Below are 11,854 nucleotides of genomic sequence, written 5' to 3' on the forward strand. Positions count from 1 at the left end.
TATCTCTCGCGCGACTGCGCGCACGAACTCGTTTTGCGGGCAGATTTCCCGCCTGAATTGAACACACACCCACGGTGTTGTATTCACCATCACCCTTGGAGTCCCTTTAGAGGAAGGATGTAACACTTTCTCATGGCCCTTTCTTCCTCACGTCTTCTCCCTTCAATTCTGCGTCCCGATGCGGGCCCAAATTATTCTAATTCTCGGACCCTGCGAAGGCCGACTGCCGCACCTGAGTAGGAAGCCCAGGCAAACAAACACAATGCCCTCGGTCCCCAGACTGAAACCAGAATAGCCGGCTAACTTGGGATGAGATGTACGAGCAGACCCCGTGGGAAAAGAGATACACCATTTCCATTCCACCTCATTTGTCTAAGAACATTTTTGCAAATGCAACGGAAACTAGAAACTCAGCTCGACCAATTCCAACACGTAAATCATCATCAGACTAATCTACGCCCCAGCCTCACCAATTGTCTTCCTCCGTCACCAATACCGCACAGTCCTGGCCCTCTCCTTCGACTTGACCCCATTCAAGCCTGCGTATCGTTGAGGTTCGTCGGCGCCGCAACGACAAACTGCTTCTCGGAGTTGAGGTGGTTCAGCGCGCTCTCAGGCAGTTTCAGCGTGTCGCCGACGATCTGCTTATCGGTTGAGCCGAGCCACTGGCCAAGCGAGATATCTAATTGCTGTCAGTTTACTCATCATAATGACATTTAGTGAAAGGGGTGGGTGAGCATACCGCTGAAATGATCCGCCTGCAACACCTCCAGCAGAACAAGATCCTCGTCGCCCGTGTTCTCAATATAGTGCGAGTGGCTCATGGGGAAGTACCCGACATCACCAGGGTGGAAGTCAAATGTCGTCGCGGTACTCGGCGCTTCGATGAGGGTTGCGCGTCCCTGACCGCGGATGAAGAAACTCCACTCGTCGGAGGTTGGATGCCAGTGGATCTCGCGCATGGCGCCGGGCTTGACGGTCACGATCGCGGCGGCGAAGTTGCTAGCGGCGGGGAAGTTCTGCGGGTCGACGATCTTCACGCTTCCACCTGGCACGATGTGCGCGGGTTGCTCGGAAAAGTGGTAGCTGTAGGTGAGGTCGCGCTCGATGGGACCTTCGGCAGTGGACTTGTTCTGGGCGGCGATGTCGGTGGGGGCGGGGGTGCCGGGGAAGATGAAGAGTTCGCCGTCGGGGATGTTGTCGAACGCCGAGATGGGGAGGTCGAAGTTCTTGCTTAGGACGGATTTCTACTAATGTCAGTTGGGTTGTGGATGTGGAGCGGGAGGCGTACAGGGTTGTGGGCGAAGATCTCGGAGGCAAGGAAGGTGTTGTCTTCGGAGAAGGAGCCGTCGTCGAAGACGAGGAGGAACTCGACGCCGACGTCGAGGGCTTGGATCGAGTGTGGGACGCCCCTGTATAGTTAGTACCATTTTCGATTGCGCGGAGGGGAAACTCACGGAGGGAAGAACCAGACATCGCCCTCGGTCACATCGTCGATAAAGGTCTCGCCGTCTTCATTCACGGCCTACTCGGTCAGTCGAGCCGCAGCAGTATGTGGAGGACATACCTGAATCCTGCACGACCCGTTCAGCACAAGGCTCCACTCGCCGGCTTCATGCCAATGCAGCTCGCGATATCCGTGGGCTTCGAGACGCATGTCGACACCTGCCATTTTGGTTGCACCTGGCATCACTACGACGTTCTCCTGACGAGACCATCCCGCACCGTCGAGACCGAGCCTATTCGGTGTTAGCAGAAACAAGAATGGTAGAGCTCTGACGTACTTGGCTTTGCTAAGAGACATAGGCCAGTTCGCGTTGATTGTCTGGCCATGGTCTGTTCCGGGAGGAGCTAGCTTGTCGCTGTTCAGGCGATCGAATTCAGTGGTTCCTGATAGTGTGAGCAGGAAGTGATATGGGTCAACGGCCATTGCTTACGGGGACCGGGATCAGTGCCTCCCTTGGATCCGCGGATGGGCTGTGGGTTCTCAACGTTCGTGAAGTCCAGGTATACTCCCAGGTCGGCATCTTCCTTCTGACCAACGGCCAGTGTATAAACGATATCCTCCGTGGTCTGCTCCGTCAGCTTGTTGTTGGGCGAGTAGCCGAGCAGGTCCTTCGATCCGTGCAGAGGGGGATTCGGATCCGTCCCTTGTCGTTTAGAGACGACGGGAGCGCGGGGGAACGTCGGTGCCGCCTGGATATAAGGCAAGGCCGCAAGAAGGCAGATGGCGAGTGTGGACTTCATCGTGGGCAATCGGGTGCGTGCTGTGCGGTCGTCGCTCTGCTGCGCTGTATCGGATGGAGAGGTGGGCGTCCCTACCGAGCTTTATACTGCGCTGCCGGATGAGGGGAAGGATGGCATCGGCCCCTCCGTCCTCTCTGCCGTCTTTCAGCTGGTAACCCTGCAGGTCCTCGTGAGGAGAAATCGGGCTAAGCTGACCCGACTGTGACCTTGCAGGTTGGATGCTGGCTATGACCGAATTGGTATCGATGCGGGGGTGCGTCCTGCGTCGTCAGGGCTGATAATACCTGCTGCCTGCGAGATCAAGGATGCGATCCTGATCCTGAGCTGTGGAGGTGGTCATCATCGTCATGGCTGTTCGGTTGAAACAGTGGAAATGCGCAGATCGGGCCTCGCATCCGCAGGCCCGGAATACGCAGCACATAGACAAAGAATGGATCTCAATACCATCCAAGCTTCGGCCAAGAAAGTCAAGATTCGACTTGGCCCTATAGTGGACCAGTCTTTGTCCTTTGACTTCGGATCGAACGGCAGATTCCCTTGGAAACCACTGTCTCCCCTCACGCGGAGGAACATCCCGTCGTAGGTTGCACTGCAGACAACCCCTGTCATGACCGCCGCTGCAGGATTAGACGAGCCCTCTTATAGGAGGAATATACTCCCCGCAGGCAGGGCTCCCCTCACGGACGTTGTTTACTGTTCAATGAGGTCATTGTCCAGTTTCAACGGTTCTGCAGCCAAGATGCCGGTTGTATGTCCACAGCGATCAAAATAGCAGCGCTGACCGTCAGGGTCGTTGTGATTCGACCAATCCATGATGAAAAATCCCGCATGGCTGATAGATAAGGCTATGTAAATCATGACGCTGCACGAGCAACGGGCGTTCTGCGCCCTGAAAGGCTGGGCCATCGTCTTCTCCCCAGTCTTGATATTGACCTGGGTCCCACTCTAGGCAACTGGATTCCTCAGGCCCAGCCAGGCCAATGGCTGGCGTTGCTTCGTAGGGCTGAGTGCGAGCGTTGAGGAGGTTCTGCAGGATCCAGCCCTGTGCTGACGATCATAATGACTCCAATTCGGAATCAAGGAATTGAGATGGTGACTCGATGAGTGCGGGGTGGTGAGTGTCTTTCAAATCCGACCGACCCGGGCTCGCCTTCCTCAAGTTCAGCGCGTCCCCGGCATCGTTGCTTCCCAACTTGCACGCCATTTCCCTCTTGTCACTCTGCGCGGTGAGACATCGATCAGATGGCCGTCGAGGCCAAGCGTGGCGTCGACTTGTGGCGATAATCGATGGTTCGACTCGATGGGAGTGCCAGATGACCACCACAGACCTGTCTAGAAGCCCTGAAGCACACAACGCGGTCGGAGATGCGCGCGAATCGCGCGATGGCTGTCTCTGGGCGAGATATGTCCCTGATACCGCGAAGCAAGCCGAGTTATGGCCGATTCACAGTTTCTCTTTGCCAACCTGCACGAATCATGCCTGTGTCATGTGACCGAGTCAACCATGGCGCTGTGCCCTAACCCGTGGATGGCTGGATGCGACCGGGACTCGGCAGCTCGGGCTTCTCTCCTCCTGAGCTTCCACCGCTTTACCCTTTCCAGCAACCCGAGACAAGCACGGAGTTGCCGAAAGGGGCGGGGGTGGACTGACCGAGGCTGAGCCCGAGATGGCGGTGGCCCCGATGGCAGTCAGGTGGACGAGACGACACGTGGTGATTGGTGCCCTGGATGGATGCGACGGGAAAGAAATTGTCGAGATCCACTGCAAACGCCCCTGATTGGCCACGCCCGGCTAATTTTGGGTTGATTCTCTCCCCAACCTTTGATTTTTGGCCTGTTCTCCTCGATTGTTGTGATCTGATTCTTATCCTGTACGACAACTTGACGGACGGTATACTGAGACTGCACTACAATGGCCTTCGACTGTTACTGCGCCATTTGCGGCGTCGGCTTCTCCGGCATGCGCATCGGGACACCATCAGATGCTACGGCCGAGCGACGACGACAATATGTCGAGAGTGTATCTCGGTCGCTGGACAGTGCGGAAGAACGACCGCCTGTTCCCCAGGATGGAGAGGAGTCCATTCAAAGCTATGACCCGCGCCTGGTCGATCAGGACAACATTGCCTGGACAAAGCAGGTACACTGCTTGGGGATGCACGAGGTCAAGGGGAAGAACAAGTAGGCCAATCACGACCTGTATACTGATCTAAACAAAGCCTGACTGCGTATCAAGCAGAGCGTTTGTCTCCGGACCAGGATACTACGCAGATGCAGTACGTCCATTTCCCCCCTCAAAGTAAACGAACCTGGCTAACAGACGGCAGGGCGAGCTAGCTGTGAAGATGGGACAGCGGGCAAAGCGAACATACTTCAACTGGTGCGGTACTCCTACTACGACTGAAGAGAGCCGCCTCGACTAACATGTTTCCCGTCCAGCTACGGCTTCGGGACGGATGAAGCCCCTGGCCCGGTGGTGCCCTTCCACTGGTGCTGCTTTGAGATCCTCCTTCGATCTTTGACAGGCACGACGGACCCCAAGGACGTCGACCTGGATGTTCTTTACGATGTCATGATGGGCATGTGCAATAGCTCAGGCTCTGCCCTGCGACTCGCCTACGGTGATGACGTTGCCCACGCCCAGGGTCAGTACTGGCGCTGTCTTCCTGGGGCAGAGGTACGTACACATCATGTCTGATTTCGGCCCAACTTGGTTAACAAGGCACGCAGTTCTCCGTTCGCCACCCCACGAACACACCAAACCTCGCAAAGTTCATGCAAACACAACTGAAAACCAACAAACCCCTTCACACCCCATCGAAAAACCTCAACTTTGACACCCGAACACCCAAGAACCCATTCGGCGCTCTTCCCGCCGAACTCGTCTACCAAATTTGCTCGTTCCTCCCTGGGTCATCACTCAAGTCTCTTATTCAAGCATCCCCTTTCATCCACCTTCTGACGAACGACGACTATTTCTGGCGATCCTTCATTGAGTCCGATATGCCATGGCTCTTCGACTCGACAGCGCCGGCGGAGAGTCTAACCCAAATCCTGCGCAACTCAGCTCCTGGTGTGGACCTGAACCACAAGCAGGTGTATACCTGGCTTGATTCCGTCACCAAGCCGAAGTACGGCCTTGAGGATCCGACCCTCATGGGCATTGCGAACCGGAGGAGGATTTGGGGCGCTTGCGAGGAGCTCGCAAAGGGATATCGTGCTGTCGCTGTTTCTGCGGCAGCATAATCATGACAAACGACCAACCCGAACAGAGCTACATCACTTTCCTGATTCTTACGTGCCACGCAACTCCTTCTCAACTGACGTCGAATGATGGTATACTGCTCACGTCTCCTCGTTGGGAAAGGACACCCTCTCATCTCTATTTGAACCTATCAATAGCCGAACTCCATTGCCACAGGCACGATACGCTTTTTCTATCACCCAGCGTACTCCACTTTTACACCTTGCACGGCCGGCGTTCTACAAATATTTTGTACACTGGCGACAACTCTCCTGTCAACCGGCGTTTTCTCGCTTCTTCTTCCTTTTTTTTCATTCAAAAATCACTTATTGCATCACCGCGAAACCCCTAATGATCTAATAACGGGCTTGCAAAAGGGACGGAGTTGATAGACCACGGCGCGACCCCTATCCCTACTTGTCTTTGCCACTTTTGCTGGCGCTTTACTTTACGTTTTCTGTCTTGTTCTGAGCAAGAGCCGCATGTTCTGTTGTTTTAGAATTTCTTTTGCTGCTATATCAGATACCTACCATAGACTACCCATACCACCTGTTTGTTCTCTTTTCTTCCTCCTCTTCTTCACCCGTGAATAATATACCTAGGATTTTACCAACTTCTACTTATTGCTAAGGTGTCTTCTGAGAGCACGTCATTGATCCGAAGTTACGCGCATAAATCAAGCCTTTATAGGTCGTAGCTTTTCCAGCGGTTTTTTGGTGTTTTTTTTTTATACCATCACGAAATATATTTCCAGTGCACTGCACTGCACTGCGGTTATGTATTCAAACCCGCCCTGGTCCGTTCCTACTTCCAGCCTCAAGACAAAAGTTGCTACTCAAATATGTCACGCAGGTTTATGCTGCTGATACGAGTATTTCCAAAGCAGTAGCAGTTTGGTAGTTTAGACTCATTGCAGTGCCACCCGGGCGATTGAGGCCATGCGGACTCCCTTTCAAACCATCAACATTCAAGAGCAATGAATGTTGTGATCAAAGGCAAGAACGAGTCATATTGCTACTTATCACTGGATACAATACTAGGCACAGCAGGTACACCGGAGGAGCTGCCACAATTGCAGTGTTGATAAGGGCTGTGGACATCTCTATGCCCCCCGAACACTACCTCACCACGTCGTCCACCCCCTCTCCGTAACATCCTGGTATATCCGAATCCCCTCCTGCCAATTCGTATCACCTGCACGTGAGTACTCCCAGATCATGTGTCCCAACGACTCTGCCGAACCAGGCACAAACCCAAACCACCTCGCGTCAAAGGGCTGTCCGAGCTCAAAGCCTGGCCCGTAGCGGATACGGCACATCTGCTGCGCGCCCCCCCTCCAAGTCCGGTCCGGGTATACGAACATCAGCCCGGTGAAGTTCGCGCCCCGGACGGGCCGGTATGTCTGCACCATCCCCGGGAGGCGCGGGGTCGACGGGGGCGGGAAATCGGTATCGAGTCGGATCTCTGCTTCATTGTACATGTCTCGCGAGGTTCCGCGGCTTGCCTTCTCGGCTTGGTAGTGGGCGATGCAGGCGTCGTTGTCGGCGGCAGGCAGGAAGTAGACGTCGAGGCGGTAGTGGAATTCGTCGAGTCCGTCGGCTGTGATCTGGGCGTGCATGGCTCTCAGGTCGGCTTCTAGGTCTGCGGGCTGGGGCAGTGGGCCCTCCGGATGCGTGAAGTAGATGGTTATGTTCATTAGGGGCGGGAGTAAGGTATTTTCCTCGCTTTGGAACACCATGAACGAGGCATGTCCGCCGTGGTCCTGGAAGGGGATGACGTGTGTTTTGTTCCTCCATCTGCGTCTTGCTGGAGCTGGTGGGGGCGATGGAGTCTCTCTGCGGCCTGCGGCCTTGCGTTTCGCGCGTGAATGCAGGCTTTTGTACCGCGCTATGCCGTCGATGCGGAGCTTGTATGTTTGCTTCCATCGGCTGATGCACCGGGCGCCGAGGGGATATGGGCACTGCTCTAGTTTGATCGTAGGTGAGCAGAGTCCTTGGAAACTGAAACGGATGCCTCGGCCAAAACAGGCTTCTTTGATGGGTTGGTACTTGGATGGTATTGTTCCCGGCGGGAGGTAACCGGATGCCGCGGAGTAGTCGCTTGTTTGGAAGGATTTGAGATGGGGAAACTGTGATACTACCTCCGCTATTTGGGGTATGAGGTCGGGGATTGTATTGGAGGCGGAATCGGTTGCGATGACTAGGGATTCGATACTGGCGGGCAGGGTGTCCTTCAGACGAAATGGGGCTGTTGTGTTCTCATGGTAGCCACCGATGAGCATCTCAGTCATGATAGAGAGATAACTCAGCTTCGTGAACGCAGTTAGAAGACCGAAGTGGTCCTCTGGCCGGTGTTGACGCGGTCCCGCAGGGAAGGCGTGCAACATATCCAGATATTCGAGGGACCCTTTGTGTTTCTGAATGGCGTTCCACACCTCGTTGTTAGAGATCTGCCAGACATTGCGCTTCTTCCCCTTGATCTTTTTGGTTTTGGTCTTGTCCATGTCCCAGGAAAGGGAGAGACTCTTCAAAGCCGTCGGCAGAGTGAGCAGAGCGGTCAGATCTTCTGCTCTACAAGCCGATGTCCTCTTTGTGGCGATGTGAAGATGCTGGATATGACATTCGTTTCCTTGGCCTTGAACTGGGATTGTCTCCTGCAGGAGGCGACCCAGGCCGTCCGGGTCCAGGTTATAGAGACGGAGTGTGTTGAGATGCCTCAGATACAGAGCGGGCCATATATCATGTAGCTGCAGGGAAGGCTCCGAGATATCGTCATCCTGCGGCTTGAGGCCGTCCTCAATGGAATTCGGAACCTCGCTGAGGACATGCAACTCCCTCAGCCCCAGAAGCAAGGCTGATTCCGCGGATGAGGCGGCTTGTTGTTGATCGAGTGCTACCTTCAGAACACCCCCCAAAAACGGGTCCGTCTCCGGAACATGCGCATATACAGTGGACACTCGTGGCAAACTGCACAGTAGAAGCGCCACCAATGGCCGTCGGTCTCGGTAGTCGTTGTCGCTAGCAAAGACCGCTCGGAGAATCTGAGACCCAAGCTCATCTGTCAGACCCGCACGCCGAATCGCCATCTTAGCGACTTCCTCATCGTCGGGTGATAGATGTAGACTCCTATCTTGGTCTAAGAGCTCGTGATGCCTTGCGAGGTAGTACGCGGGAGAACCTCCCCAGTTCCCAATATTCAGCACCTGCACTCTCGCGGCGAGATCGGGGTTTGTGACAACCGTGCGAATGAACTTCCATAACCCGCTGTAGCTGTGCCGCGCTCCGTTAAAGGTCCAGCGAGAGTACAACCGGGGCACAAACGCCTGGTACCATTTGCGGTTGACGAGCAGTAGACGGCTGAGACCTTGGACGTCAATGTCTCCTTTTTGCACGGTTTTACCAATGCTGGGCGCGGTGTCAAAAGCGAGGGCGAAGATTTCGTCGAGTAATTCAGGGGGTAGGTCAGGGAGATCGGCTAACACTGGCATTCTGGATATAGACTCGATGAAGTGAAGAGAGGAATGATGGATGGAATACAGAATCGACAGGATCTTGGGGGACAATCCACCTTTAAGTACGGGTCCACGGTACGGTATCTTACCGCTAGTAGGAAGATCTGCGGGGACAAACACATTTAAGTACGGGGTGAACGGTACGGTACTTTACCGCTAGTAAGGGAATCTACAGGCTTGGCGATCCACTCATCATCTCTGGTATTTGAGGTATTGTACCCAGGGTGACGATACTAGAAATCTACTCTGCTATACCCACGCAATAAGCCTCGTCCTTCCAGAAGCCATCCACACAATCTTCCGACACAGCGGGATTCCAGGAATAGAACTGCTCCAGGCTGATGTTGTATTCGGCGGCCACACTCGAGCAGTTTTCCTCCGAACCTGTGCAACCATTAGCTTACGTACCAGATACTCAAGGACAGAGGATACTCACTGGTGACCAGGTGCCATTTGTTGCAGTTGTCGGGTATCCCTGACTGGGTTGGGCCGGGAGGGCCTTCGCTCGTTGTTGTCGTCGTCGCGGTCGCGGTAGCGGTTGTGCTCACGGAAGCTGTAGCACTGACAGACGTCGCTGATGTGCCAGAGGACGGCACAGAAGTCCTTGTCGTTACAAGGCCACTGTCTGTGGGCCGGTTTGGATCCATGCAGTACCTGAAGTTAGGGCTAAAGCTGCACGTGCCGTTGGCGCTGATGGACGGATTCCTGTACGCGACGTAGTCAGAGAAGGATGCACATTTTCCGCAGGTAAAAGCAGTGGAATTCAATCTTACCATGACTCCAAATCCTCCACTGCTTTACCCCACGCCTCCGCGATGGCTTGGCAGGGAGATGTGTAAAATGTACCGGAGACGTCAATCTGCAGTTCAGTTCCGGCCACATAGAGGTAACAGTCCTTTCGACCGTCCGGAGATATGAGTAACAGCGTCGTCTGGTTGACGTCGAGGGGAGGGGTAAATGTCGCCGTCGGATAGCTGGAGTATGCAATGTCCGAGTAGGTTGCACTGGGATCAATATAGCCGGGGGCGCCGGGGTAGTCATCAATGGAGCCGAGAGGAGAGACACAGTAAGACTCATCGGCGAAGAGGTTGGTGCAGTTTTGGTTGACCCCTTGATTGAGGAACAGGAAGTCCTCCAGCGAGATGCTATATTTGAGGATGATTTTGTTGCAGTAGTCGCCCGGCTCCACGAGGTAGTATTGTGAGCAACGCCGCACTGTGCCATTTGCCAGGTTGGTAGGAACAGGGGCCGGGGTAGGGATCGGAGTTGCTGTTGAGGACGCGGCGGATGGGATCGTAATCGGGGTCCAGGAACCGTCGTCTCCTGGCGGCGAGACACATATGCTGTCACCTACAGACCGCTCGATGTGCCGGCAATCCTGGCCCAATATAGGGTTCCAAGTGGTCAGCTGCACCTGAGTGACAATGTACTTCCGTCCGATATCTGCACATGTCTCATTGGCGGCCACGGTATGAGTGGTGCATGCGTGGTTGATGCATAAGTCACCCTGGGTTGGGAACCCGTTGCAGTATGCCGCGAGATCATTATCGACAAGCAGTTGCGCGGTGCCAATACCCTGAGACTTGGAAATTGACTGACATGTGTCTCCGGGCTGGATGGTATATGCCTTACCGCTACAGGTTGACGGGGTTGGGGTGGGAGTTGCGGTACCAGAAGCAGCCGGGCTATATCAGCGTCAGTCCATTATTTCTTCTTTTCCATGGTCGTTCAGGCTTACAGCGAGGTCGATGGTGCCAATGGAAAACCAGTTTTAGAGCAGCTTTCGGTCAAGGCAGTGTAGCTTGACCTCAATTGATTACCAGCGTACATCGGCGAGCCGGCAACGAACTGCCACTGTTTAATCACGCAGTCGTCGCATCCTGCAAACGATAATAAGCAGGAGAAATAGCAAGAGTCGAAATACAATAGGCACGTACGGTCTGCAGCAATCTCTCCGGTCGCCATCTGATGGGCCACATTATGGCACCAACGCTCGTCATCTCGGATGCATGTCTTGTTATAATAATACAAGTACTCCATGGGAATTGCATACGCTGGAGCATATCTTGTTTCAGATTGCCGATATACATCAGCGTCACTGCATGCAGAGAAGATGCCCTCTTCGTACGCTGCGAGTCCTTGCTCACATGAAGGGGTGCAGGCCTCCGCAAGAGATTCGACGGGGTAGTATCGGTCCTGAAGAAAGGTAGCCACTTGGTATGGACAGGAGATGTTGGAAACCAGCGCGCTCGCACATTCGTCCGACAGTGTACCCTCAGGCAGGGTCTTGTCAGTCAAGAACTGGGTTGCATCGCTACCGGTGACGACCAAAGAGACGGCAAACGCTGCAAATAGACGGCATGCCATACCGAGTCAAAGGTGGGAACAGAGCAATGGAATGGCGAGAGTTGAGGGACTCTGGAAGTACCGAGAGTAACAGACCTAGCCTGGAAGTGATATTTGTGAAGCAGTATCCAAGTCAGGCCGGGGCGTTTGGTAACTTTGCGTTGCACGGGGACTCTGGTCGAGCCTCCAGACTGAGCAAGTGTGGGCAACCCCTGCATTAGCCTGAATCGGCATGTGGATGCCCTTTCGCCTCGAGGTATCAGGGGACGGATCCAGCGGGTACCTGACGGTCCGGCTCGCTTAGCTGTTGTCAAATGTCAGTTGATCGATGCTCGGAGATTGCCTTGCAAGGGCAGGGGCTATCACAGGTGCACATGGGAATGTAGGGTTGCTTTTGAGCATGACAAATAGCGTAACTAGCAGGGTTCTTAGCATTCTTAGCAAAGGGGCCCATAACGCGCTCTGTATCATATCACAAGTGCATTGTCTAACCCCATCAAGCAATT

General features: G+C 54.4%; 4 protein-coding genes across 4 annotated transcripts; 1 reads left to right on the top strand and 3 right to left on the bottom strand.

Moving 5' to 3' along the window:
- Positions 1 to 533: 533 nt before the first annotated feature.
- On the bottom strand, positions 534 to 2,247 carry DSM5745_00269 (putative oxalate decarboxylase; the record flags this gene model as incomplete). Its single annotated transcript, XM_026742285.1, has 7 exons — positions 534 to 682; positions 743 to 1,247; positions 1,292 to 1,412; positions 1,458 to 1,525; positions 1,568 to 1,739; positions 1,785 to 1,890; positions 1,938 to 2,247. 7 exons carry the CDS (start codon positions 2,245 to 2,247, stop codon positions 534 to 536), a joined length of 1,431 nt encoding a protein of 476 aa, XP_026608130.1.
- Positions 2,248 to 4,159: 1,912 nt separating this feature from the next.
- DSM5745_00270 (uncharacterized protein) lies at positions 4,160 to 5,493 on the top strand (the record flags this gene model as incomplete). Its single annotated transcript, XM_026742286.1, has 5 exons — positions 4,160 to 4,428; positions 4,487 to 4,523; positions 4,575 to 4,627; positions 4,687 to 4,924; positions 4,978 to 5,493. 5 exons carry the CDS (start codon positions 4,160 to 4,162, stop codon positions 5,491 to 5,493), a joined length of 1,113 nt encoding a protein of 370 aa, XP_026608131.1.
- Positions 5,494 to 6,614: 1,121 nt separating this feature from the next.
- Positions 6,615 to 8,978, bottom strand: DSM5745_00271 (uncharacterized protein; the record flags this gene model as incomplete). Its single annotated transcript, XM_026742287.1, has 1 exon — positions 6,615 to 8,978. One exon carries the CDS (start codon positions 8,976 to 8,978, stop codon positions 6,615 to 6,617), a length of 2,364 nt encoding a protein of 787 aa, XP_026608132.1.
- Positions 8,979 to 9,243: 265 nt separating this feature from the next.
- DSM5745_00272 (LysM peptidoglycan-binding domain-containing protein) lies at positions 9,244 to 11,369 on the bottom strand (the record flags this gene model as incomplete). The annotated part of the gene is made up of 5 exons (XM_026742288.1): positions 9,244 to 9,386; positions 9,439 to 9,707; positions 9,776 to 10,687; positions 10,741 to 10,882; positions 10,940 to 11,369. 5 exons carry the CDS (start codon positions 11,367 to 11,369, stop codon positions 9,244 to 9,246), a joined length of 1,896 nt encoding a protein of 631 aa, XP_026608133.1.
- Between the last annotated feature and the right edge of the window lie 485 nt (positions 11,370 to 11,854).

Source organism: Aspergillus mulundensis (assembly GCF_003369625.1).
Source record: "Aspergillus mulundensis strain DSM 5745 chromosome Unknown scaffold_0, whole genome shotgun sequence".
Taxonomy (NCBI): Eukaryota; Fungi; Ascomycota; class Eurotiomycetes; order Eurotiales; family Aspergillaceae; genus Aspergillus; species Aspergillus mulundensis.